The sequence below is a fragment of the Sordaria macrospora genome, chromosome 1 (genome assembly GCF_033870435.1).
Source record: "Sordaria macrospora chromosome 1, complete sequence".
Classification (NCBI taxonomy): Eukaryota; Fungi; Ascomycota; class Sordariomycetes; order Sordariales; family Sordariaceae; genus Sordaria; species Sordaria macrospora.
Window position 1 is genome coordinate 4,684,541 of NC_089371.1, and position 24,167 is coordinate 4,708,707.

The following is a 24,167-nucleotide window of genomic DNA, read 5'->3' on the forward strand; positions in this document are numbered from 1 at the left end:
GAATCATGTACTGTGTAGATGTGAGTTTGTGGTACTCAACAAACTTGGGCACAAGCATGGCCAGGGTCTGGTGGAGAAAGAGGGTTATCACGGATCCTATCGTGGTCTTCAGCCGCACGATAGGGACATTACCATGAACTCAATTACGCCAGTTACAGAAAACGTTGACGGAGCTAACTAAAGGTTGCGGCGAAGGAAGGTCGACTAATGTAAATGTATCAAGAGACATGTCAGTTGGCTCGGAAAATTCGCCGACATCAAGAAAAATGATCAAGCGGCATGACACCGGACGGGGGAGCACGCCGTCCCGAGCGAGAGATAGCTGATCCTTACCCGCATCTGATATTTACGCATCCGAACCGAGCTGACAGACGGGATACCGGAATGCCAGAAGATCTAGACCGCCAGGGCTTTTCGCAAGGACCAAAAAGAGGGTTTCAAAGAAACCTAATGCGGAAGGATCAACACCAAGGGTCAATGAGATCTCAAGGGTCCACGAGCAGAAAACATTCAGATACTTGAACTCAACCTACACTGCTGTGTCTGCCTATCTGCCTCGTAGGATCAATCATCATGGCGTGTCAGGCAAGTAACCGTCGAGATAATTTCCTACCCATACTGTGCAAAACGCATAGGGACATGTGAAACGGGAGCATCAAACACGACCTTGTCGTCACCCGAAGGGATTTCATATCAGCATAAAGCTCAGTTGAGTCTAACGATCCAAGAATTCGCAGTATTGAGCAAAGGCCCAGTCGAGTGGTGTCCGTCGCCCAGGAGTCAATAGACGTTTTGGGATAAACCAACCATCAGTGATCAGTTCGGCGTGGGAGGCGACGGCCTCTTGATGACTCGATATGTTGATTCAATGTTCTTTTGTCTTGCAAAGTGACGGGGGTCTTTTCTGAACCTCTCCTTCAAAGGACGACTGGGAATGCAAAATTGGCGGGATTCCAGGGGAGGCCCGGTTCCTTTATCCATTTGGGCAAACTGGTCGAAAACATTGTTGGAGGCTCATACGACAGAGGTGAAAACAAGGTGGAAAATTCAGCCATATGTTGAAACAAGTACGATCCTTGCAACAACCAACCCTAGAATTTACCTTTGCAAGAGTATCATCATGTATTTTTCCTACGCCACACGAAGGCAAGATGACCGGTCTGCCCCTCGTGTGAAATACCTCTCAGGAGACTTTCACTGGGATCGGACCACACCATACGCGGATCTCTTGGTCTCTATCATTCGTTCCTTTATTTTGGTGAATCCCTTCCGCAAGTGCCCAAGTGCTCTGCAGCTGTCCTTGAGGCTGAGATTCCATACGGTACCTCACCGCCGATAACGAACCACGGCTCACTTGTGGCTCAAGACAAAACAGTGCCTGAACATAGCGGGACATGAGCCAAACCAATTTGGGCACGTTCCATGTTCTACTAAGGGTGAGCTCAATTATATACTTGACGGATTAAGTGGCGGCCACAACCAAAGAATACACCTAGAAAGGAACACGTTCGGGGTCTGGACTGTGGAGCTGGTATTTCTACGATACCGAGCAAATCAGACGACCGGACACTTCATTGTTCAATGTTTCGCACTGCGTACTCTAGTACACTACAAACTGAAGATGAGATGACTGACGCAAAGCCTGGGCATGGGCACCAACTTATTTGTCTTCCACTTTTACTCGACCGCGATGCGTGCGTGTATCGGGGTACCAGCTCCCATGTCTCCCGTCGGTTCAAGGCTGGGGTGGGCGGATAGCAAGATCTACCTACATACGTCCAGGGATTTCAATTTCGAAATTTTATAATGTTTTACAAGCCGTTGGATTGACAGTCTGTCTTTTTACCAATTGGTTGTTGTTCCAGGTTGAACATCGCCCCTGTCCCGCCTTCCTTCCTTTCTTCGATTTCTCATTTTCCTCAGACGGTCGCTCCTTCTCATGAACGGTTTCACGCTACAACTGTGCCCGTGGAAACCGCCCTGCCGAGTCCTGACAGCAAAACTCGGAACTTCCATACAACCACCCGCGTTTGCCAGTCGATGCTGATCCTAACTGGATTTTGGCCTTTCCTTCGACCTTTTCCCTTCTCCTTCTCGCCGGCCACGAAACCGGCACAACCTTCAGTCCTGGTTCGACTGCACATTTCATTTTCTTACGACACTTATTGTTCCTTTTCGCACCTGGACACATTAATCGCCCTCTCCAACATCCAGATGTTCCCACTTACGTGGTGTTCCCGGCGCGCCGGCGGTCTGGCTATGGCCGGTACAATATGGCTTTCATATTGGGTTATCTCTGGAGAACGCGGGCTTCAACTACATGGCTACAAGCAACATGAGTCAATTGACAGTCTTAACTCCAATGCGCCTATCGACAACCCTCTCGGCCCCAGCATCGGGGTTCGCGTGTTCGCCTACTACTGCCTTCTCATCCATTTGCTCGTCGTCCTATTCCCACTCCGTTCAAACTGGGCCGTTTTCACGACCACCAAGAGCCTTCAGAAGATTGCGCGCATTGCGGCGGCCAGAGACCTCGATTTTGCCCATCAGCGCCGCGGTTCTTCGACCTCGCTATCGAGCGCCGAAACCCTCACCTCCTCCAGAGACTTGGCTTCAAGTTCAAGCAGCGAAGCTGGAGAATCCGACATCGAGCTCAGCGCTGACTGCGAAGTGACGCCCAACACCATCATCCATGCCATCGTCATTCCCAATTACAAGGAAGAAACCGACACGCTAAGGGAAACACTCGAGGTTCTGGCGTCGCACCCTCAAGCACGAGCCACCTACGATGTGAGTCTCCCATTCCAGATCCGTGCCTGAAATCAACTTGCTCCCGGCGATGGAACTTCCCTGGCACTCCGCTATTAGGGCTGTAAGAAGCGAAGAGAGAAGTGGAGTTGTGGACTCTAGACTAATGACTCTTTACCAGGTCTACCTAGCCATGGAACAGCGGGAAAGCGATGTGGAGACCAAGGCCATGTCGTTCACGAACGAGTTTACGAGACGATTCCGATCCATCAGCTTTACCATACACCCGCCCAACATCCCAGGAGAGTTGCCAGGAAAGGGGAGCAACCTTGCGTGGGCAGCACGACAGCTTAGCCAGAGATATACGCCTGCTCAACGGAAGGATGTTATCGTGACTGGAATCGATGGTAAGTGCCGCGGCGTCGTATTGGAGGGTAGCTTCCCGCCCTTAAATCCTACGCCTTCCGCTCTTGGCTTCTTGCAAGCTTGTTTGCGCATCGTGATTCGCTAACAAGCCACCCCAAAAATGCAGCCGACAGCCATCTCTTGGCCAATTATTTCACGCTAGTCACCACGATGCACGTGGCGCATCCCCGAACGGCGACGACCACCCTGTATTCGGCGCCGATTATCTTCGACCGCAATGCTCACAACGTGCCTGCCATAGTCCGCGTTGCGGACATCATGTGGTCCGCCGCCGGTATGTCGGGATTACATCAAGGGTCGTATGTTGCGCCTCCGACATCAGTGTACTCTCTGCCACTTGAGTTGGTCGATAGAGTTGGAGGATGGGATTGCGATTCGGAGGCAATTGGAGAGGACCTTCACATGTATCTGAAGTGTTTCTTTGCCCTCAACGGGAACCTTACCGTCCGAACGGTCTTGAGCCCCGTCAGTCAGACCAACGTTACTGGCGGCGGGCGCAACAAGGGCCTCCCAGGAATCGGCATGGACATGTGGGCCCGATATAGACAAGCGCTACGTCACATGTGGGGCGCTTTGGATACGGGCTACGCATTGAGGAAGATGGTTGAGGTCTGGAGGGAAAGAAAGCACACATCTCGCGCGTTTCGCCCGCTTCACACATCTCCGTAAGTGCTACATGTCTGCGGCCTTTTTTTTTTCGTTAGAAAATGTATGCTAACCTAACTGCAATCTGATCAGGGACGGTTCCGACCGCTACATTCCCCAAGCCCAACTCGATATCTCCACCCGTAGTGGCTTCTTTTCAGACATTGTCACTGATACGTTGGAAGGGCCAGACTACACCCGTATCTTTGTTTTATTTCATCGACTGTTCGAAGCCCACTTTCTGCCAGTGCAGATGACTATCCTGGTGATCGGGTCTACGCTGTACCTGTTGCTCGTAGATGGTGCAGCTGATACTCCTGGCATAGGATGGATATTTGGTGTTTGCAACGTCTTGCGCACTTTTGGATTTGTGGAGGTTGGCCTATACCTCTTTCTCTATGAGAAGTTTCACAAGATTTGCGTCGAGACTCGTGAGAAGGAGATGAGCGACGCCGGTCTCACCAAAGGCATGCACTTCTCGCACCGAGCGCCCAAGAAGAACTGGATTGATTATATCATGGTTCCGCTAGTGGCTACGGTATACGGTTCCATTCCTTGCGCTCAAGCCCTGATCTGGCACTTTTGGACGTTGGACCTCGTCTACACCGTGAGCAAAAAGGTGACCCGACAGAGGGGAAAGTCCGTCTCATCAACACCAAAAATAAAGGTCGAGGCGATGGTATAACGAGGAGGGAAAACCTCCGGCGGCGTTAATTCTTCAACACTTCTCTTCTTCAGCTCTTCCGATTCCTAGCGTTGTCGCATAACACGCTCTTGGATGACGATGGAGCGAGTTATGATTTTAAGCTCGGTTATTTTATCACTGTCCGATTTCTTGAGGCTCACAAGGGATCAGTTGTTTGTGGCCCAGTGCCTTCAGAAGTCAGAAAAATCATTCCTTCTTCTATACTTTCCCGGTGGCAGTTCTTCGGACTCCAATATGGGACCTTTTCATGCACATAGAGGTTACTTTTCGGTTTTGCTCTGCATGGCTGAGAGCTGGGATTTTGCATCTAGATTCGTATTTCGGGTTTTCTGTTGTCTACCGGGTGAGCTAAGTGGGAGAACCAAACGGCCTACCTTTCGGCGAGCTAGGAGATAATTTTAATGTCATTCTTCCAGGTTAGGGCTCTTGTCATGATGGGGGAAGATGATGAGTATGGGAGGTCACCATCGTCCGTGGAGATAAATCGGACTGTTCACCAAACAAATGGGTGACCTCACAAGGCAGTTACCGCGATTGACTCAGGGGCGCTCGGACGGTGTTTGAATTAGCAAAGGTCTGATGTTTTATCTGTTATGAGCAAATTACATTCGAAAATTGCATCTATCATCAACATCGAGAACTACACTACTACTGCATGAGCTGTCGTCCCCTTGTTCTTTTGGTTGGAAAAAAACACATGGATTCAACAGAGAAGGCGCCAATGACTGTTATACTGTCGAACCTCTCAATGTGATTAAGAGTCGGAAACTCAGTATGTACGTACACTCATACTAACAAGAGGGTCATGTGGTGTTGACAAAACGAAGAAGTCTTGTATCGCCAATGGACATTCACTTCGCATGACATTTGGCAGCAACCGATGATACACAAAATCTCGGAGATGAGCAAGTTTCTCTGCCAATGTTTGTCACATCCGAGCTGACTCGGCCCATACAAAGTTTTGAATTCCGAGAGCACTCGGAAGCTGCGAAATAAGTCATCCAATGGCTGATCGGGATTCTCTCATTGCTAAGACCTTGGACTGACGAAGGTGAATACAATATAGGTGCATTTAAATTCTAAACCATGTCCAATGGTTCTAAGTGCCGTACTGACTCGGGGAGAGTATGCTCTGTAAAGAAGATTGGCACGATAGCTGGTAGTACGCATGCTTGGCCAAAGATAGAGGCAGTGAGTGATTCGAAAGAGCACCATAAGGTGGCGTCGGATATAAAACACATGACAAGTCCAGTCATGACCAGTTGTGATCATCACATAGAGAACTCAACTCGACACAAACCGCAACACAAATCAATCTACAAGGAACACTCACTCGCACGCAACGTTTTAAACCCACTCCAGCAAGATGGCCACCAACTCTTCCACCGCTAGCAGCAACCATAAGGTGGTGCGCATAGGCGTCTTCATTCCATACCCCGCCCAGCTGCTCGACGCAGCATGCATCGACATCTTTGCCTCCATGAGCAAAGAGTACTTTGCCTTGGTAGGGGAGGCTATGGTGCCCCCGGCTATCTTTGAGTTGGCGCGTAGTGTTGAGATATTCTGTGAGTTTAGTTTTTATTTTTTTTATTTTTAAGTTCCATGTCCAGTGGTGGTGTCCTGTCTTCCACGCGATGATCTGCCGTTAGATGAAGTAACGTAGACTGAACGACTACCGACCGGTCGGTTTAGACATCGGCAAAGTCCGACCCAACCAACCAATCCCTCTCACAGCCAGCATGTCCATCCTCTGCACCCACCACTACTCCGACCCTCAAGTTGCTCCGGGGAAACTCGATATCGTCCTGGTTCCGGGACCGGATCCCAAGATCAACCTCCAAGAGGACCCGGCCGCTTTGTCGTGGCTAGCTGGACATGCCAACAACACCAAAAAGACAGACATCCTAAGCGTCTGCTCGGGCATCTACCTCTGCGGTGCGGCAGGGATCCTCAAAGGCAAGAAGGCCTGCGGACCCAGAGGGCTGCAGGGAGATCTCCGCACTAGGTTTGGGGGCCAGGAGGTGATTTGGGTTGGGGAGGAGTTGAGGTGGGTGGGAGATGGGAATTTGTGGTCTAGTGGTTTGTTTTTTACCCTTTCCGTCGTGTCTTTTCCCCAGAACACATCGGACTATAGTAACTGATGAGACGATAGGAGGCGTAACGAACGGCAATGATCTCGTTGCGGCTTACACAAGGCAGAGCCGTCACTTTCCGGGTCCCGTGGCTGAGTTGGGATTGAAGTTCGTTGAGGTGGATGAGAGACCGCAGGGGTACGAGGAGTAAGATTGTCTCTTGAGACTATGTGAGTTCTTGTTGGGGTGAATGTGGAAGGCTGGGTTATCAAGACGACTTTTATGGGGATTGGGGCAAGAGAAGGGGTTTGAAACGAGAAGAGGCTCGACTGGAGGACTTGGGAGGCTCAAGGCTGGGATGATATGTAGTCAGTCGAGGAGTTAAGGCTATTCTGCCAGGGGTTTCGATTTAGTTTCTAACATCTTTGCCTTTGATTGTTTTGACATGCTGCCACTTGCTTCCATAGCAGACTCTTGTGTTTTGTGATGCTGTCGTTGGTGGACCCGGTCTCACAAGGAATCCATATTGATGGTCGAAGTGGAGTGAACCAAGAGAGAATGATGAGAGTTGGTGACGCCGGGAGACTCCAAAGAAGCGTCCGTGACGCATCATGTTGATTCTTATGTCTCGCGTCTGTTGCCCTTTGCTCTGACGGCTCCCAATAATGCAAATGCAAAGAGCTCACAGTCCTGCAACGGCTAGCATTGAGCCTTGAGTTGGGAGTGGGTGATAACGGGTTGCAATCTTGAAGTTCCCGTTGTTGCAAGGTTTCCATGCCAGCTCCAGGCACGTCAGGGTCTGCACGACGTTAGCGCGGAGCTTGTCCAACTGTTCCCCGCTTTTGTTAGCGGACTGGCCTGCATTGGCCGATTAACCCCTGCTTAGCCTAGCCTGGGGAAGGTGGCTGTGATCCGATAAGGAAGGCTTATCGCTAACAGACGGTACGGGCGGTGGGGTGCCTCGAAATTTTTCTGGATCCAAAGGTGCAGTTCGCCTGAACTTTTTCTGCCGACCGCCCTCGCCCTCGATCGCATTCTCTGCCTTTCCCAAGTCCAACCATCGCATCCTTTCTTCAAACTTTTTCTATCAAGCCTATCCATTTTTTTTTTTTTTTTTTTCCAAATTTTTAGAACGGTTTCCTTCGACGACGACTTCGAGTTTCTGTCCCTTTCATTTTCTTCAACAACTAGACTTTTTGATACCCGGCGCAAAGCACCACCCAAATCTTCACAATGGCTCCCCTTATGCCCGTCGCCGTCTTTGGCTTGGAGGTTCCTCCTGGCGAGATCCTCATTCCCGCCGCCTCCGAGTTCCCTGCTATCGTAAGTCCACACTTCTTGAGTTGCTCAACTCTCTTGTTCGCTGCCAATGGCGCTCCAATGGATTGCACTGATCTAACTCTTATGGATTCCAGATTCACATCACCATGGCTGCCCTCGATCCTACCAAGGCTCCTGAGGCCAACGGCCAGGGCAACGTCCCCGCTCTCCCCCGCTCGACCCTGAAGATCATCAAGGCTACTGGCCACGACCACGACGATGATGACGAGGAGGAGGACGAGTACCTCCAGTCTCTCCTTGGCGGCGGTGACTCCGACGATGAGGCCAACGGTGGCCCCAGCGATCCCTCCAAGTCCAAGAAGGCCAAGCAGGAGGCTGCCATCAAGAAGCTTATGGCTGCTACCCAGGAGGAGTCTGATGAGGAGATGGAGGACGTCAAGCCCAAGAAGGGCAAGGGTAAGGCCAAGGCCGAGGAGTCCGACGAGGAGGAGAGCGATGAGGAGAGCGACTGCTGCGGCGAGGATGACCTCCAGCTCGAGGACTACGTTGTCTGCACTCTCGACACTGAGCGCGTAAGAAACCCCTTCCCCTCGGTAACCGCATATTTGAACTCAGAGCTAACCTGATTTTCAAACTATAGAACTACCAGCAGCCCATTAACATCACCATCGGCGAGGGCGAGAAGGTCTTCTTCTGCGTCCAGGGTACGCACTCTGTCTACCTCACCGGTAACTTCGTTGTCCCCGAGGATGACGACGAGGACAGCGAGGATGATGAGGATGAGTCCGACGACGAGGATTACGACTTCCCCCTTGGCGGCGAGGATGACGATTCCGATGACATGAGCGACGAGCTCGACGAGCTTGACGGCACCCCCCGTGTCAAGGAGATCACCTCGGAAGATGAGGAGGCTCCCAAGCTTATCGACACCAGCAAGAAGGGCAAGAAGCGTGCCGCCGAGGAGGATCTTGATGCCATGATCTCCAAGGATGACAAGAAGCTCAGCAAGAAGCAGCAGAAGAAGCAGAAGGTTGAGGAGGCCAAGAAGGAGGAGCCTAAGAAGGAGGAGGCCAAGAAGGAGACCAAGTCCGACAAGAAGGTCCAGTTCGCCAAGAACCTCGAGCAGGGTCCTACTGGCCCTGCCAAGGACAAGCTTGAGAACAAGAAGCCCGTCTCCACCGTCAAGGTCGTCCAGGGCGTCACCATCGACGACAGGAAGGTTGGTACCGGCCGTACTGCCAAGAACGGCGACCGTGTCGGCATGCGCTACATCGGAAAGCTCCAGAACGGCAAGGTCTTCGATTGTAAGTCTCACTTTCCGCCTCCTCACTCTCACAGTTTTGACCAGAGACTAACGTTTTGATACAGCTAACAAGAAGGGTGCCCCGTTCTCCTTCAAGCTCGGCAAGGGTGAGGTCATCAAGGGCTGGGACATCGGTGTTGCCGGCATGGCTGTCGGTGGCGAGCGTCGCCTCACCATCCCTGCCCACCACGCCTACGGCAGCCGCGCCCTTCCCGGCATCCCCCCCAACAGCACCTTGATCTTCGACGTCAAGCTCCTCGAGATCAAGTAAATTTCGAAGCGAGATGTTCAAAGGATTGGCCTACCATTGAAATCACATAAAGGTTGTCAGTCACAACTCCATGTAATCTATGGCTAGCAAGTCGCAGATTTTCTTTCGTCAGCACATATTTCCCTTGCGCTCATATTGGGTTGGTCAAGGAAGTGGGAACGTCATTTCAGCAGCATAATGTCAAAAGTTTCGGGTCTGGATTTCTTTCTGTACTTTGGGTTGTACATCGTTCAAGGGGCACGAGATACTCTTATACTGCGTCTTTCAATTGCAAAGAAGCACATTTCTATGATACCTACCATCGGGTCACAACCCTCCTTGCATGTTTGAAGGTCACAGTCGAGGAAAGCGCTCATCAGTGACGTACGATGACTAATATCCAGGAAGGGGAGTGACGGTCAGCTACGAACGATATGGTTCTTTCAGGATTCGTGATCGCACCTGCCATGAGGTTTCGTACATTAAGAGGTAAGTGTTGTTGGTTTGGAGCCGGGAGGCGCAACTAACAAGTGATCAGGATGCCTTTTGTGCTGCCCTAACTCATTTTCTTCTGCTGCACCTTGCAGTAATCCTTCGACTAAGACAAGTCCATCCGCATCTTTTCCATCATCCCCCGTTCTGCTTCCATCTCTCACTCGGTATAATCATCTTATCTTTCATTACCATTATCAAAGCCGCCGCGGCTTTCGACTTTCGCCAAACTCGGCCTTGCGCATACCATTGACCAAGTTACACGCCGTAACGGTTCCTACCATTCAATGGACAGGACCGAGTAACCGACATGAAGAGGAGCTCTTCTCTGACATCAAGTCATCTGGACACCACCGTCCCGGTTTACCATCCCACTAGGCCTGGCGACTGCTCGGATAGTTGGTCTGTTGCTCTATCTTCACCCGAACAAGGTGTCCCTCGCCCATCGAGGTTTCACTGGCAGAGGTCAAGGCTTGGTCTGGTTGTCAAAGCACTCACCCACAACGGTAAGTTGAATAGGAATGCGTCCATACTACCTCTTTGTTCCGAGCAGAAAAAATACTGACACGGGTTTGAACAGAAAATTCGGTCTCCATTAACGACACCAAGTCGTTGATCCCCGAACTATCAAGACACAGGGCGACGACCCTCTCACGACGCATAGGCAAAATGTCCGGAGCATTTTTTCGTGCAGTAGCAGAACCGACAATCATTCACCGGAAACAATCGAAGGGACGAATCCCAATAGGTCACGCATTCCAACCATCAGACGACAGCAAGACCACTCTGCTACAGTTTTCTCAGTTCCCGTCGGTAACACCGACCACGGGAGACATGGACACTGAGTCCAGCAAGAGCAGTCCAACAAATAATAACAGCAACCCGAGCATGTCTCCCGATTACTCAACGGCCCAAAGTTCCTTGGACTCCAGATTTTATCCATCACCCCCCAACAATGCTCACTATAAAAGTTCTTGTACGAGAACATCTGAAAAGAAGCATCTTCAACGTCATCAGTTACCTGCTCTAAATTCTGCACATGCCAACCGGCGTGGTGTCACTACGCCCTCCAGCCCCGAGACCAATCTCACGACGATCCAAGAAACTGCTCTCGACCAGGCGTCTCCTAGCGTACTGACTGTTGAGCGGGCAGCCGCGGCCAAGATTTACCTTGAGACCTACTTTGACGAGCTGTTGACTCCTGGGCCCAGTGCGCGGTCTATTCGTCTTCAGTTGCTTGAGACCCATCTCATCAATTGCGGTGCTTTGGATGGCAACGTCAGCCCTTCAGAGGTAAAAGCTGTGCGGGCGGATTTTTTTCGTCGAGAAAGCGAGCATCTACGCAAGAGTCGCGTACTGAAAGCCCGCAGTACCGTTGCACTGATGGCGCAACGAGGTGCCCCTGAAGCCAGCCTTGAGAATGATTGGGATGTCTTGAAGATTCTCGGTAAAGGCAGCTTTGGAGTGGTACGACTTGTTCGGGAAAAATCCCAGTACCGTGAGGAAGACCCCAGTGGCCGCTCTGATGGTTGGTCCGAAGCTAGCAGCAAGCAGGTGTACGCCATGAAGGTTATCCGGAAGTCAGACATGCTTCGTACTAGCCAAGAGGGTCATCTGAGAGCCGAGAGGGACTTTCTGGTTGCATCTGAAGGCTCAAAGTGGTACGTGCTTCAAGTAGCACCCTCAGCTTACAAACGATACTGACTAGATCGTAGGATCATACCACTCATCGCGAGCTTCCAGGACACTTCCAATCTTTATCTCGTCATGGAGTATATGCCGGGTGGCGATTTCCTCGGACTCCTGATTCGGGAGAACATCCTACACGAGTCTGTAGCACGATTTTACATTGCCGAAATGATACTATGTGTTGAGGCGGCACATGCGCTCAAGATCATTCATCGAGATATCAAGCCGGACAACTTTCTTATCTCTGCCTCAGGCCACCTGAAGATCAGTGATTTCGGTCTGGCGTTCGACGGCCACTGGTCGCACGACGCCGCGTACTTCAACAGTCACCGATATAGCTTGCTCAACAAATTGGGCATCCACCTCGAGGGCGATGATCAAGACAAGGCCGAAGGTCGCAGTCTGCAGGCCACAATGAAGTGGGCAAGCGGTATTATGACGGGTATCGACAAGCACGAGAAAAAGATTACGGAGGACGGCGAGACCCTCCTGAGCTGGCGTAATCGATGCGGCAACCGCACTTCTGCAGTGAGTGTTATCGGCACTAGCCAGTATATGGCGCCTGAAGTCATCGAAGGGAAGAAGTACGATGCTCGGTGTGACTAGTGGAGTATCGGCGTTATTCTTTTTGAATGCCTCTATGGTCGTACGCCATTTATCTCTGATGCCGGTAGACATATGACGAAGCAGAACATTCTTGTAAGTTACTCGCGATACCTGATCTCCCTACAGGCACCCAAGCCTGTCACAGATGCAATTGCTAACCACAGGTCACGCGAAAAGAGATACAAGGAGACATTCCATTTTCCACGCCAACCTGCTGTCTCTGCTCGGTGCCAGCAACTGATCACGTCGCTTATAGACGACAAAGAGAACAGGCTTTGCTCTAAACGTTATCGCTTCAAAGATCTCATCAACGTGTCCATGACTGCCCAACCAAACCCGTCGGGAACCACAGGAGGACCCAGCTTAGGGACTAGTTCTTATGGCCATCGCCGGAAACAACAGCCTGATTTGGCAGTCCCACGAGATTTTGCCGGCCGTTACGTGTTCCCTTACGATGCTGAGGACATCAAGGCGCACAAATGGTTCAGGGGAGTTCCTTGGGATAGGCTGCATGAGATTGATCCCCCTTATGTACCACATCTACGAGGCCCGGATGATACTCACTATTTCGACGATGAGGATCCCATCAGTGACTGGAGCGACAGCAGTGAGGAATCGGAGCCGGAGGAACCCTCACCGACATCTTTTAGCTCTCCAATCGCCTCAGACCCACACGGAAGTTCAAGCCCGGTCAGTCCAACCACGCCCTCTATGCTTGGGTCTCTCAAAGATCTTAGCTTAGGCAGCCGTCCACCCAATGGCAAAGACAAAATCAGGTCGGTGGCTAAGCAAGCTCTTCAAGGCTTCAAACGTGATGTTCAAAAGTGGGCATTGACTGCCATTGCAACTCCGTATGACAGAAATCGCCTACACAATCTTGATTCGCAGATTGATGAGAAGTTCCTTGATCTGGCGTCGGAAGAGCGGGAGATGTTGAAACAGTTTGTGCGGGTCTATGGAAAAAAAGACCGAAAGAGGCCTAGGGACAAGCTGTTGAGGGACAAGAACACCAAGGCAGTGGTGATGGATGTGAGGAAGAGGACCGCCTTTTTAGGCTACACTTGGCGACGAATGAACCATGACAGTAACGGAGCGGTGAGACAGGGCTTGGAACGGATTTGGCCCAACGTTGGTTCCTTTGTGAGCGATGGGAACCTCAGGGGGCAAGATGGGACAATCAATGCTGACGGTGTTGGGTTTGGCAGTAGCGGTGGTTATGCCGGCTATGCTGAAAGTGTGTACGCGAATCATGCTGGCTGTGAATGGGAGGAGGATCGCGAGGCTGCTGTAAAGAGTCTGCGCAAGGGAAGGCTGAGCTGGCTCTAGTTTGGATGATGGTTCATTCAAGAAGGCTGAGCAAGCCCGAGGAAGGGCAAGCTTGGGAAAAGGATGAGAGTTTGAGTTGATGGACGGCAGTATTAGACGCCATGGTTAGTTTTCGCTTTTGAGTAACACTGCATAGCTGAGTATCCGATAGGCGTGCGAGGACGGATAAATAGAAATAGAGAGTATTAGCATTAGGAGTTATTGTAACTTGTTTGCTGGGAGCCGCTTGCTTTTTGCTCCCCTAGTGACTGACGTTCAATGAAGCTCAAAACTCGTCCATCGGAAGTTGACGGTAGCCAGTATTGCCACGCCGGCTCAGAAACCGTCACCACTGCTTGCTGTCATCACCATCTTCCTCCGTACCAGCATGTTGTACGACAGGTGTCTTGCCCTCCGCCAGCGCCTTGGCCGTCAAAATCTCAAACTCGTACTCCTTCAGCGCCCGCAACTCACTTCTGAAGAACAGGAGCGACATAAGCCCATCCAACGTACCTCCCACCAAGCCCAGGGTGCTGACGAGCATGAGGATAAAAGCAACAAAATTGCGCGGAACGAACCACACAGCCACGAGGCACCCAACCGAAACCCCAAGCCACGCAAAGAAGTGGTATGCTCGCCATCTGAGCTGCGACTCCTCGCGGGCTACATACTTGTGGATCAAACTGAGTATTTGGTCGTAACTGCTGGGTGGTAGGCGAGGTGGTGGGGAGTTGAAAGCGGCGAGCTGTTTTGTGTAGGAGAGGCTGTCGTCGGCGTCGACATTGGTGTCAGCCTCGGCAATACTGGTGCCTTGAGATGATGCTTCGTGGAGATAGGTGCCCGTTTGAATCAGGTGGTTGTCAGCGTCGTTGAGAACAGTGGTGGTTGGTTTGACGACGGTTTGATGCGTGTCGCTGAAAGGGCTGTTGTTGTTGTTGTTGTTGCTATTATGGTGCTGCTGCTGCTTCAAAGGAACGAACTTCAACGTCGCCTCTACAGCAAAGTGATCGCTCAACGAGCACCCCAGCTCCGGATGCCGCATCATCATCCCGACCGCCGCGCGCTTGACCACCCAGCCCCCGCCGTTAGCCGCCACATCGCCCGTTCCAGCAAAGATGTAATCCAGCCGCTTCCCGCGAAGGTCCGGCGTACTCGGGTCGACAGTCACCACGGGCTTGCCGATGCCTAGCTTCTTTTGATGCTTGGGTAGCCAGCGCCACGTATTGAAGGGTCCGTCCGAGGTGGCGCAGTTCTTGAGAATGTTCTCCTGGGCCGTGGGGACGGGGACGTTTCGAGCCTTTTCCGGGGGGTGATGGGCTGGGCCGACAGAACTGTCGGGATGCAGAACACGCCAGACATCATGCACGGGCGCGTGAGCGGTAACGATGTGGTGCTCGAGGGACATGGGCAGCATGTTGAAGTCGCCCAGGCCGAGGACGAGGTGGCCCCGTTCCGCGGCGCCACGGAGGAGTTTGGACATCTCCCAGGATTGAGCGGTGCGGTGGCATACGTAAGAGTCCTTAGGCGTTCCAGATTCATAAGGGGCGTGAGTGTGAGTGTTGAACACTTCAATGATGTGTTTCGGCCCCGAGCCGTACCGGATCTTTGCACAGGCAATTCCTTTTCCGACGTACCAGTCACCGCGCCAGAAGGCCGTCGGTCGTCCGTTTAACGGGTACCGGAACATGGTACTCTCCTCGATCGGCCACTTGGACAGGATGGCTAGACCCCCGCCGAAGGCACCGGCAAAGTAGAACTTGCCATAGGGAAGGATGTAACGGGTTTCGCGCCGGATGGTCAGGTAGTCCTCGTGGCAGAAACACTCCTGGAGCGCGACGATTTGCGGCTGCGGGTCGGCAATGGCGAGCTGGCGGCCGATTTCTAAGAGACGCTCGCGGCGAAGCTTGGAGATGTACTTTAGACCCCAGCAGTTGAGCGTCACGATATTTATCTCGGTGGGTAAGTCAGCCATCGTGACTGAGAGGTCGAATGAGGTGAATGTTGAAGAGCAGAGTCGTCGGACCTGGTTAGGCTGTTCAGACGAGATGTCAGATGAGGTGTGAGATTAGAAGCCGCAAGTTCATGGTGCGCCGACACGGATGCAGCGGTATGAGTGAGTGAAAGACCAGAAAGGCTCTGGGATAATCGGTTCAACTGGTTTCTCAAAACATCCAGTTGAACTCGTCTTCCAAGTTACGGTCACGGCGGCTGAGGGCGGCGTGGGCGGTTATCCTTCGATCCTTGAGCATGCCTGACGATCTAAACCATTCTAGGTTTGGCTTTCCGCCCAGCTGAATGGTGTGGAGGCTCTCCACAAATCTCAAGATCTCCAAGACGGGACGTCAACGAGACTCGAGCGGACGGATTGACCAGTTGGAGCGGCTTATTCTATGCCCGCAGGTTCAAAGTACTTTGGTACCTCTAGTACAGACACACGCGTAGAAGGTTGCAAGAGTCCAGACTTCTGATGGAGTTTAGGACAGACGACGTAAAGGAATAACGCCTCTAGCTCCGGAACTCTGCAAAGAAAGATATTCATCTCGTTGAATTATGGTGAATCCCTTGGCTCTTCGTTGGTTATGCTTTGGCCAACAAAGGGCTTTAGGGAGAAGCGTCGTTGGTCCTGCTTCGTATGTACACATAAGACTCCCCTGATGACAACTTGTGCCTGCCCCACGCCCCTGTACTCCAAAAGTCGGGCAGGGGACCTTGCCGTGCGCGCGCATGCACTTTGTGAACTTTCTTCCGCTCTTCGACTGACGCAAACCGGAACCCGACCAGCGAATTTACACTCCTAATCCTTATCCTCTACCATTACCTTGACGTCTACTTGCGCTCAGGCTCACACCATCTATCGATATTCCTTGGTGCAAAATCCTCAAGCTATATCCGCGTCTTTGCGCCCCAAGAGAGGACAGCATCTTCCTGAGCAAAGCTTCCCCTCGACATGCCCAGAACCCGGGCTTCCCCAGAAGGCACAGCTGCTGAGCCACCTCACCCCAAACGCCGCAGACTACCCGACGACGACGCCAGTTCAATGCCGCGATATAGTTCACCTGCCGAAGACATGAACCGCGACGAAGACACAACAGCAGACGAAGGTCGATCTCCTGCCCATAGGCCGCTAGCGCGCCGCGACCGTCTCCCTACAAGCCCAAACAGGGCCAGGGATGCGAGCGCAAGTAGAAGCAGAAGCCCAAATGGAAGAAGCGGAACCAGAAGCATCAGTCCCCGTTCTGACGAAGATGATCAACAACGACGATACCGCTCCAGGTCATCATCCAGGTCGCGATCCAGATCCTCGTCGCGCTCGAGGAGTCGCTCCTACTCACGCTCTCCAACCCGATCCCGATCCCCTCCCTCTCGATCGCGCTCCCGGTCACGCTCTCGAACAAGCTCGACACGCGACCGCTCCCGTTCCGTATCGCCCTCTCGCTTTCGAGATCGCCGGCCTTTCAAGTCACATGCCCAGAGCCTTCGACCGAACTACCGACCCCGCCTACAGCTAAGCGGCCATATCGCTGCCATCAGCCAGGTCCGAATATCACCAGACGGAAAATGGATCGCCTCCGCTTCCGCCGACGGGAGCGTCAAGATTTGGGATGCTAAGACGGGCGAAAACCTCGACACTCTTATAGGCCACATGGCAGGCGTCTCATGCCTGGCATGGGCACCGGACAGCAACACTCTGGCCACCGGCTCAGACGACAAGGCCATCCGTCTCTGGGACCGGGTGACTGCTAGTCCCGCTCACGCTTGTGGGGACGAATCGAATCGCGGCCAGGGCCCACGAGAGTACATCAGGGGCAGCGGCCAGCTTGCTAGGACAGCACGCGGCGGTAGAACGGGAATGGGTCCTTTACTTGGACATCACAACTACGTTTACTGCCTCGCCTTCTCGCCAAAAGGGAACATTCTGGCCAGCGGGAGTTATGATGAGGCCGTATTCCTGTGGGATGTGCGAGCTGGTCGGTTGATGCGAAGCTTGCCCGCTCACAGTGACCCAGTGAGCGGGATCGGCTTCTGCTGCGACGGGACGCTGGTCGTCAGCTGTTCAACGGATGGGCTCATGTACGTCTCGCACTGCACAAGATTCCCCTCCAGGGTTTACACTCGCTAATACTTGGACTTTCATAGTCGAATATGGGACACCTCCACCGGCCAATGTCTCCGAACGCTCGTCCACGAGGACAACCCCGCCGTCACCAATGTTTGCTTCAGCCCGAACGGCCGCTTCGTACTAGCCTTTAACCTCGATAATAGCATCCGACTTTGGGACTACGTGTCAGGAACCGTCAAAAAGACATACCAGGGCCATAAAAACAGCGGGTTCTCTATAGGCGGAGGTTTTGGCGTGGTGACCGACAACAAGAATACACAGGACGACTACCGACACGGCAATAGGGGGAAGCCGTTTGTTGTGTCGGCAAGTGAGGACGGAGATATCGTGATGTGGGATGTGGTCACCAAGCAAATCGTACAGCGCATCGAGAAGGCTCATGAGGGGGTGTGTTTCTGGGTAGATGTGAATGGCGACACTATGGTGAGTGCTGGGCAGGATTGCACCATCAAGGTTTACAAGAATGTGCGGAGGATAAAGGAAAAGGACAACCGCCGGCGAACACTCGAGAAGCCGAATGGTATCGATGGGACAAATGGCCATGGTGATGGCAGAGGAACTGATTCCGACGAAGCTGTGGGGGAAGAACGCCTTTAGCCTCTCGCTCGGGGCCGATCATCAACTGACCACTATTTCGAGGGAAGTAAGAGCATAGCCGAAACCAGATACCCCTTTCAACTCTTGATCCATGGTTCGCGACGCTGTTCGGGATTCGAGTGCGGAGACAAATATGCCTTTGGGGCTTTATTGCGTTGCTTGGATGACCGCTATTGATTCCCATCGTTACCTGCCCGTCTATGAATAGTTGATGCGCCTATTCAAGGCAAATGTAGCTGTCATCTGATCCCAAAGGTAAAGACTTAGTGGAAAGCAGGCCTAAGTGCCTGGTACCAACAATCCGCTTTAGGGATTCCTCGTACCTGAGGAGGTCGACATGCGTACATGTAGCGATCAACCACACTGTTGCTACCACCTGCTGACTACTCAGTATCGGCACGTATGTAGCCCTCCTGGCCCTCTGCTGCCTCAGATGATTGGCCGAGCTGGTTTTGCTGTTGCAGGAATAAAAGCCAAAGCCCACAAAAATCTCGAGACACCAGGCCTCAGTTGTTGGCCTTCTCGGACTCGATGAGGTCCACATCCATCTCCTCCTGCACCTCCAACACCAACGCCAGGCTGTCCATGAACGAGTTCACGGCGACGCGCAGCATGCGGTTTGTGGTCGCCTTGTAGTCGACTTGCAGGACCGTCTGCCCAGCATCTTCGCTGCTAGGGGACGCAACGGTCGAAAGCTCCCGCTTAACGAGGCCGGAGAGCTCCTTGTCTACCCTCAAGGCTTGGAGAGCAACAGAAGCTAACCGGGCATCAGGGAAGGGCACTTGAAGTGTTCTTTCGCGGTTGTTATGTTAGTGCCAACTTATCTCAAAAGAAGAAATGCAGGGTTTGAGTGAAATGAGAATCTCATGCCAAGAGGAAGGGTGAAAACAAACGAGGTGAACAACAACATGTGTGAAAACAAGGAATGCAACACCAGCACGAAGAGAAGCTAAAATTATGACCTACAGCGAGCAGGGGAAGTTGTCGTCGGTTGCCATGGCTGCGGTCTTTAAAAACCCTGTAGTAAACACTTGCAAGAAAAATGTTGTCTTGAACCAAGGGGTTTCAAACTGGCACTCGTTTAACGGTTGCCAGGGGGCGTTTGTGTGGTAAGCGCTACCCGATGACGAATGTCGAATTCCAACCGCCGCGGCGTCGCAAAGGCGCTCTTCAGCAGTGTGCCTGTGCTGTGTGATGACTGATGACAGGGTCCTTGTAGGCAACTCTGTAGGAACTAACCTCAAACTGTATCTCACACTGGCAAATTCGCAGTGAGGTTACTGTCGTCTACGGCTATCGTAAGGTCGTAGGCGGCAGGCTGGCTGAACAAGCGAGTTCGACATTCGGTTGTGCCGTGTGCTGGGCGCAAAAGTCATCATGGCGGCTCTACAGAAAAGGACAAGCTTCGGCATCACCTCCCTCCCTATCTCAGCTGGGAAGTGGAGCACTGGGGGGGGGATCTCCCGTCGGAAAGAAGTGATGTTACTGGCCCAGGCGCGACTGCGAATGCCAAGAGCCAAGGTTGTCAGGACAACGGCGGGTGAGATGGAGCTCTGGACGCGCTTATTGGGCGGTGAATTGTTTTGGAAGACACCAAGCCCCCCGAATTCTTCGCTGGCCCAGGGCGCAGGCAGCGGTCGGGCAAGTTGTGAGTGTCGAGTTCGAGGCGGTCTCTGCATGGAAGGTGAGGTGAAGGTCTCGCTCGTTCCCCAGTTCCCCAGGGTCCCTGCCAATGACAATACAACCTTGCCAGCGAAAACACCGCTCTTGGTACCGGTAAGGCCGTACTACCTGCTACAAAACCTGTTCTCCGCAACCAGCATCATACCCACCGGCCTCCTCTGACCTCCTCCCACATCGCACATCATCATCGAGTTGCCCACTCCTTTGTTTCTTCAGCCCTTCCTGCCTCCGGTGCTTTCGTTCTTGAAGATTCGCATTTGCGCAGCCGGCGTCGTCTTGTCCATCTTTGGAGGCTTCGGTTCTTGTTTTTGGCGCTTTCATCTCACCCCGCACCTGCAGTGCAGTACACAGTCCCTTGCGTCGCGGTCAGTATACCTAGCCCAGCTTGGCTTCTTGGTTTCCTTTGTTGGCACACAATCGCTCGCGAAACGATCTGCGATCTCGACCTCAACTTCCTCCCGTCAATCCGACCACAATCTTGGCCACGCGACCAAAGTAAAGACCCGGGCGACAAAATATTATTGAATTGAAGGTCGACGTCTTCGCTCCCGCCTCCCAACAGCTCATTACACAGCATCACTATCCCGGTTAATGCGCCCGCGCACCGTCGCAACGACGATCACTCTTTCGATATAAACAGGCGCCTTGGAGCCTCCCAGGCCACGACGCCATGGCTCCTTCCTCCAGACACTCCAGCAGTCTGGGGCAAATCATTGAGTACATTCCCGGTACGTGTGAAGCATGAGCGTGCCCTTCTTGTCCCCTCAATCGACACTACAGATTTTTTTGTTTTTTCTTTGTCCAGAAACCCCATGTTCATGATCCACCCGCATCCCATGTTCACCGCCCCGCAACGGAGCTGTAACCGTCCCAACATGTGCACCTCGGAATATTCTCTACATTATCAGCAATTGCCTTACAGTATACTAACCTTCACAGACCGATTGTACCTTGCATCCTACTCTGAACCTCCTACCGAGCATACCTTGTTTCCCTACCCGGATCCCGAACCACGGTCTCCGCGGAAGCGCTCTCAACGAACAGTCGACCAGGTCGCGGAGCGTAAGAAGCCATACTACTTCACCGTCGACGACACTCTTCTGTACAATGCCTTCCACCACGATTTTGGCCCGTTCCACATCGGCCACCTTTACCGCTTTGCCCTGCAGTTCCACGAGATCCTTGGAGCCAAGGAGAACAAAGACAGACCGGTAGTGTTCTGGAGCAGGGCCGACCCACGCAGTAGGTTATCTCAGTCCGCCTGCTCAAGACAAACAATGATCTCTGACCAATGCTGTTCCAGGTCGTGCCAATGCCTCTTGTCTACTGGCTTGCTACATGGTTTTGATCCAGTCATGGCCTCCGCATCTGGCACTTGCCCCGGTCGCCCAGGTCGACCCCCCTCTTATGCCGTTCAGAGACGCCGGCTACAGCCAGGCTGACTACGGCATCACGGTTCAGGATGTGGTTTACGGTGTTTGGAAGGCCAAGGAAGAGGGCTGCTGCGTGTTGGAGACATTCGATCTCGACGAGTATGAAAAGTTTGAGAGGGTTGAGCACGGCGACTTCAACTGGATTACACCCAACTTCCTGGCATTTGCCTCTCCTCAGCATACCCCGGTTGCTCCCACACCCGAGGGGACCGAACAGTGGTCGCTTCTACCCAAGACTCTCAGCGCTGTCGACGCTCACCCTACGCTGCCGCAGCCCTTCAAAAATGTCCTTAGACATTTCTCGGAGCGAAACATCGGTCTTGTCGTCAGGCTGAACTCACAGCTCTATAATCCCTCCTACTTCGAAGCCCTAGGAATTAATCACATCGACATGATATTTGAGGACGGAACTTGCCCGACCCTTTCGACGGTACGGAAGTTTATCCGCATGGCCCACGAGACCATCTCCAGGAAAAAGGGCATCGCTGTTCACTGCAAAGCTGGTCTCGGCCGTACAGGCTGCCTAATTGGTGCCTATTTGATCTACCGACATGGCTTTACAGCAAACGAGGTCATTGCTTACATGCGCTTCATGCGCCCCGGCATGGTCGTTGGACCTCAGCAGCACTGGCTGCATCTGAACCAGGGCGTCTTCCGGGAGTGGTGGATTGAAGAGCGCGTTGAGCGGAGGCTGCGCAAAGAGATGGCGGCTGCGGCTGCGGCCGCGCAGGCCAACGGAACCGCGCACCCGAGCACCCCTATTCGTGCCATGTCAAAGACAAGCCTTGGCCGTAGCTCTAGCAAGAACGGCGTGTCCACACCCTCTAACAGAGGATCCATTCGAACACCGCTGGGCGAGATCGATCAGGACTCGGCGCGTGACAATCATATTGGTGTACAAGAGGATTATCTCCCTGCACCTACGCCGGGACAGCCAAGGAAGACGCAGCGGGGCGCAATAGATCGCCAGAAAGGATATGGCCGGGGAACTATTCAGACCACTGTGGAGGAAGAACCTGCCGTCATGGCAGAAGTGACAACCGAGGTGATTACTGTTCAAAAGAGCTCAAGAGGGCCGAATTCGGAAGAGGAATGGAATCTCCGAAGATCTCGGCGAAGACAATCAGCCGCTCCTACTTCACCAGAACAACGCCCCGAACGGTCTGTCACCCACCAAACCGCTACTACGAAAACGACGGTTTATCAAGTTATGGATAACGATGCATCGAACGATATCGAGAACATTGGTACTGCAGCATCACGAATAAAGGCCCACGACCATGCTCCACGCACTAGTTCCGCGTCAGGAGTTTTGACCAAGGTACGAGGCAACACTAGTGCGAAACGCCATCCACCTGGGAGCATCAGAGAAGCTGGTGTTCGAAAGACAAGCGGACGAGTTGGGAGTATAGGGAACTCGACAACCAGTCCAGCAGCTGTATCGGCGGTACGAAAAATAAGTGGGATGTGACCCCATCCTCATAGGTCGAGAGACTCTACATACTTCACTTGATGAGTTATGACAAGCACTCGGATTCAATCGCTTGAGATTCTTTTCGGATACAAAAAAGGCATACCCTTTGGAACATACGTTTCTGTGTTGGGTTTCTCATTGGCAGCAAGCAAGCTTGGAGCATTAGCGGGCGAGCTGTCGCATCTTTGGCTTAGCCATCACGTTTGCATGATCAGCACTTTATGGGCCATTTCCACGCATGACGACCTCTCTGGCATAGCAGGTTTTGTCTTTTGATGCGTTTTCTTCTGGATCGCAAGGTCATACTTGGGTTGTGGTGGAGGATACGATATACGTTGCATGGACATGAGCATGAGCATGGAATGAGGGCGAAGAGGCATAAGGGATTCTTCTTTTTCAGGCCGGTTAAATCCTGGCACGACTTCTTTTGTAGATTTGGACTTTTGGTGGGCTCGCGATGGGATTTGGGTTACTCTTTCGGTTCGTCGTCAATGGATGATGATGTTCCTGTGTTCAAGTACTACTGTACGGAGTCATGGATAGGGTCAGATCGGTTAGACGACTGGCAATCGAACAATATCACAGCATTTCAGTTGCAGTTCCAGCTTCCAGTGAAACCTGAATCCGATTCTTACCTCTACCTAGTACCATAAGTTACCTAGGTAAGGTTCACTGTCGTCCGGCATTGCACCTAGACTACCCCCTTACTGTACAGGCCGGCCAGGAAACCTCGTACAGCCTCCGGATATGTTGTCCCCCTCCACCGGGCGTCCTCACTCCCACAGCCGGAAGTCTGTTGTGAGTTCCTAACTTTCGACTCAGGCCGCCATATTTCGAGTTCAGTTCGTGGCTTTCTAGCAAGGTGCCTCTACCTCTAGAGCTACAGTACAGTGATCTCGCCAAGCTAAGCCGACAACTGAACACGGCGATGGTGATATGAAATGAGTCAATGACATAGTGAGGTTCGGGAGCAAGATGCCGTTCACATCTCAGCTCAGCAAGCGCGGATCTCTTCAACACTGCAGCCTCATGAAATTCCTGAACCGAAACCTCTACCGAGTTGGCAAGAACTTTCCTTCTCATGATATCCAGATCCTTTAAGTGTCCAGTCCATCCAGTCCATCCACCTAACGGCCGACTGTCCGGCTCAGCTGCCCCCGTGAGTGCATCGCGACTTCCGTTTCTTCAGGTTTCCTTCCTCCTTAGTTCCACAGATGGTGCTCTTTACAAGCTCAAAATGGGCGGCATTCTCTGGGGTAAGTACCTCTACACCTCGCTTACATCTCTCCCTTACTTCAGTTATGATGCCTGATGAATATCTCAGACGAGCGGATCTT

General features: G+C 52.5%; 8 protein-coding genes across 8 annotated transcripts; 6 read left to right on the forward strand and 2 right to left on the reverse strand.

Moving 5' to 3' along the window:
* Nucleotides 1-2,214: 2,214 nt before the first annotated feature.
* SMAC4_02960 (uncharacterized protein) lies at nucleotides 2,215-5,213 on the forward strand (the record flags this gene model as incomplete). The annotated part of the gene is made up of 4 exons (XM_003348418.2): nucleotides 2,215-2,790; nucleotides 2,930-3,155; nucleotides 3,281-3,839; nucleotides 3,913-5,213. 4 exons carry the CDS (start codon nucleotides 2,215-2,217, stop codon nucleotides 4,502-4,504), a joined length of 1,953 nt encoding a protein of 650 aa, XP_003348466.1. The 3' UTR covers nucleotides 4,505-5,213.
* Nucleotides 5,214-5,541: 328 nt separating this feature from the next.
* SMAC4_02961 (uncharacterized protein) lies at nucleotides 5,542-7,670 on the forward strand. The gene is made up of 3 exons (XM_003348419.2): nucleotides 5,542-6,090; nucleotides 6,260-6,604; nucleotides 6,678-7,670. Exons 1-3 carry the CDS (start codon nucleotides 5,892-5,894, stop codon nucleotides 6,806-6,808), a joined length of 675 nt encoding a protein of 224 aa, XP_003348467.1. The 5' UTR covers nucleotides 5,542-5,891; the 3' UTR covers nucleotides 6,809-7,670.
* A 71-nt stretch (nucleotides 7,671-7,741) lies between these two features.
* On the forward strand, nucleotides 7,742-9,783 carry SMAC4_02962 (uncharacterized protein). The gene is made up of 4 exons (XM_003348420.2): nucleotides 7,742-7,920; nucleotides 8,013-8,450; nucleotides 8,519-9,182; nucleotides 9,247-9,783. The coding sequence occupies exons 1-4, from the start codon at nucleotides 7,831-7,833 to the stop codon at nucleotides 9,450-9,452; spliced, it is 1,398 nt and encodes a 465-aa protein (XP_003348468.1). The 5' UTR covers nucleotides 7,742-7,830; the 3' UTR covers nucleotides 9,453-9,783.
* A 450-nt stretch (nucleotides 9,784-10,233) lies between these two features.
* Nucleotides 10,234-13,763, forward strand: SMAC4_02963 (uncharacterized protein; the record flags this gene model as incomplete). The annotated part of the gene is made up of 4 exons (XM_003348421.2): nucleotides 10,234-10,429; nucleotides 10,504-11,584; nucleotides 11,639-12,196; nucleotides 12,398-13,763. 4 exons carry the CDS (start codon nucleotides 10,234-10,236, stop codon nucleotides 13,542-13,544), a joined length of 2,982 nt encoding a protein of 993 aa, XP_003348469.1. The 3' UTR covers nucleotides 13,545-13,763.
* A 106-nt stretch (nucleotides 13,764-13,869) lies between these two features.
* Nucleotides 13,870-15,707, reverse strand: SMAC4_02964 (uncharacterized protein; the record flags this gene model as incomplete). Its single annotated transcript, XM_003348422.2, has 1 exon — nucleotides 13,870-15,707. The coding sequence occupies exon 1, from the start codon at nucleotides 15,493-15,495 to the stop codon at nucleotides 13,870-13,872; it is 1,626 nt and encodes a 541-aa protein (XP_003348470.1). The 5' UTR covers nucleotides 15,496-15,707.
* A 358-nt stretch (nucleotides 15,708-16,065) lies between these two features.
* On the forward strand, nucleotides 16,066-18,332 carry SMAC4_02965 (uncharacterized protein). The gene is made up of 2 exons (XM_003348423.3): nucleotides 16,066-17,594; nucleotides 17,661-18,332. The coding sequence occupies exons 1-2, from the start codon at nucleotides 16,471-16,473 to the stop codon at nucleotides 18,238-18,240; spliced, it is 1,704 nt and encodes a 567-aa protein (XP_003348471.2). The 5' UTR covers nucleotides 16,066-16,470; the 3' UTR covers nucleotides 18,241-18,332.
* Nucleotides 18,333-18,359: 27 nt separating this feature from the next.
* SMAC4_02966 (uncharacterized protein) lies at nucleotides 18,360-19,438 on the reverse strand. Its single transcript, XM_003348424.2, has 2 exons — nucleotides 19,207-19,438; nucleotides 18,360-19,032 (listed from the first exon to the last, which is right to left on the reverse strand). The coding sequence occupies exons 1-2, from the start codon at nucleotides 19,236-19,238 to the stop codon at nucleotides 18,747-18,749; spliced, it is 318 nt and encodes a 105-aa protein (XP_003348472.1). The 5' UTR covers nucleotides 19,239-19,438; the 3' UTR covers nucleotides 18,360-18,746.
* Nucleotides 19,439-20,031: 593 nt separating this feature from the next.
* Nucleotides 20,032-23,445, forward strand: SMAC4_02967 (uncharacterized protein). The gene is made up of 3 exons (XM_003348425.2): nucleotides 20,032-20,651; nucleotides 20,863-21,165; nucleotides 21,227-23,445. Exons 1-3 carry the CDS (start codon nucleotides 20,594-20,596, stop codon nucleotides 22,825-22,827), a joined length of 1,962 nt encoding a protein of 653 aa, XP_003348473.2. The 5' UTR covers nucleotides 20,032-20,593; the 3' UTR covers nucleotides 22,828-23,445.
* The last annotated feature ends 722 nt before the right edge of the window (nucleotides 23,446-24,167 follow it).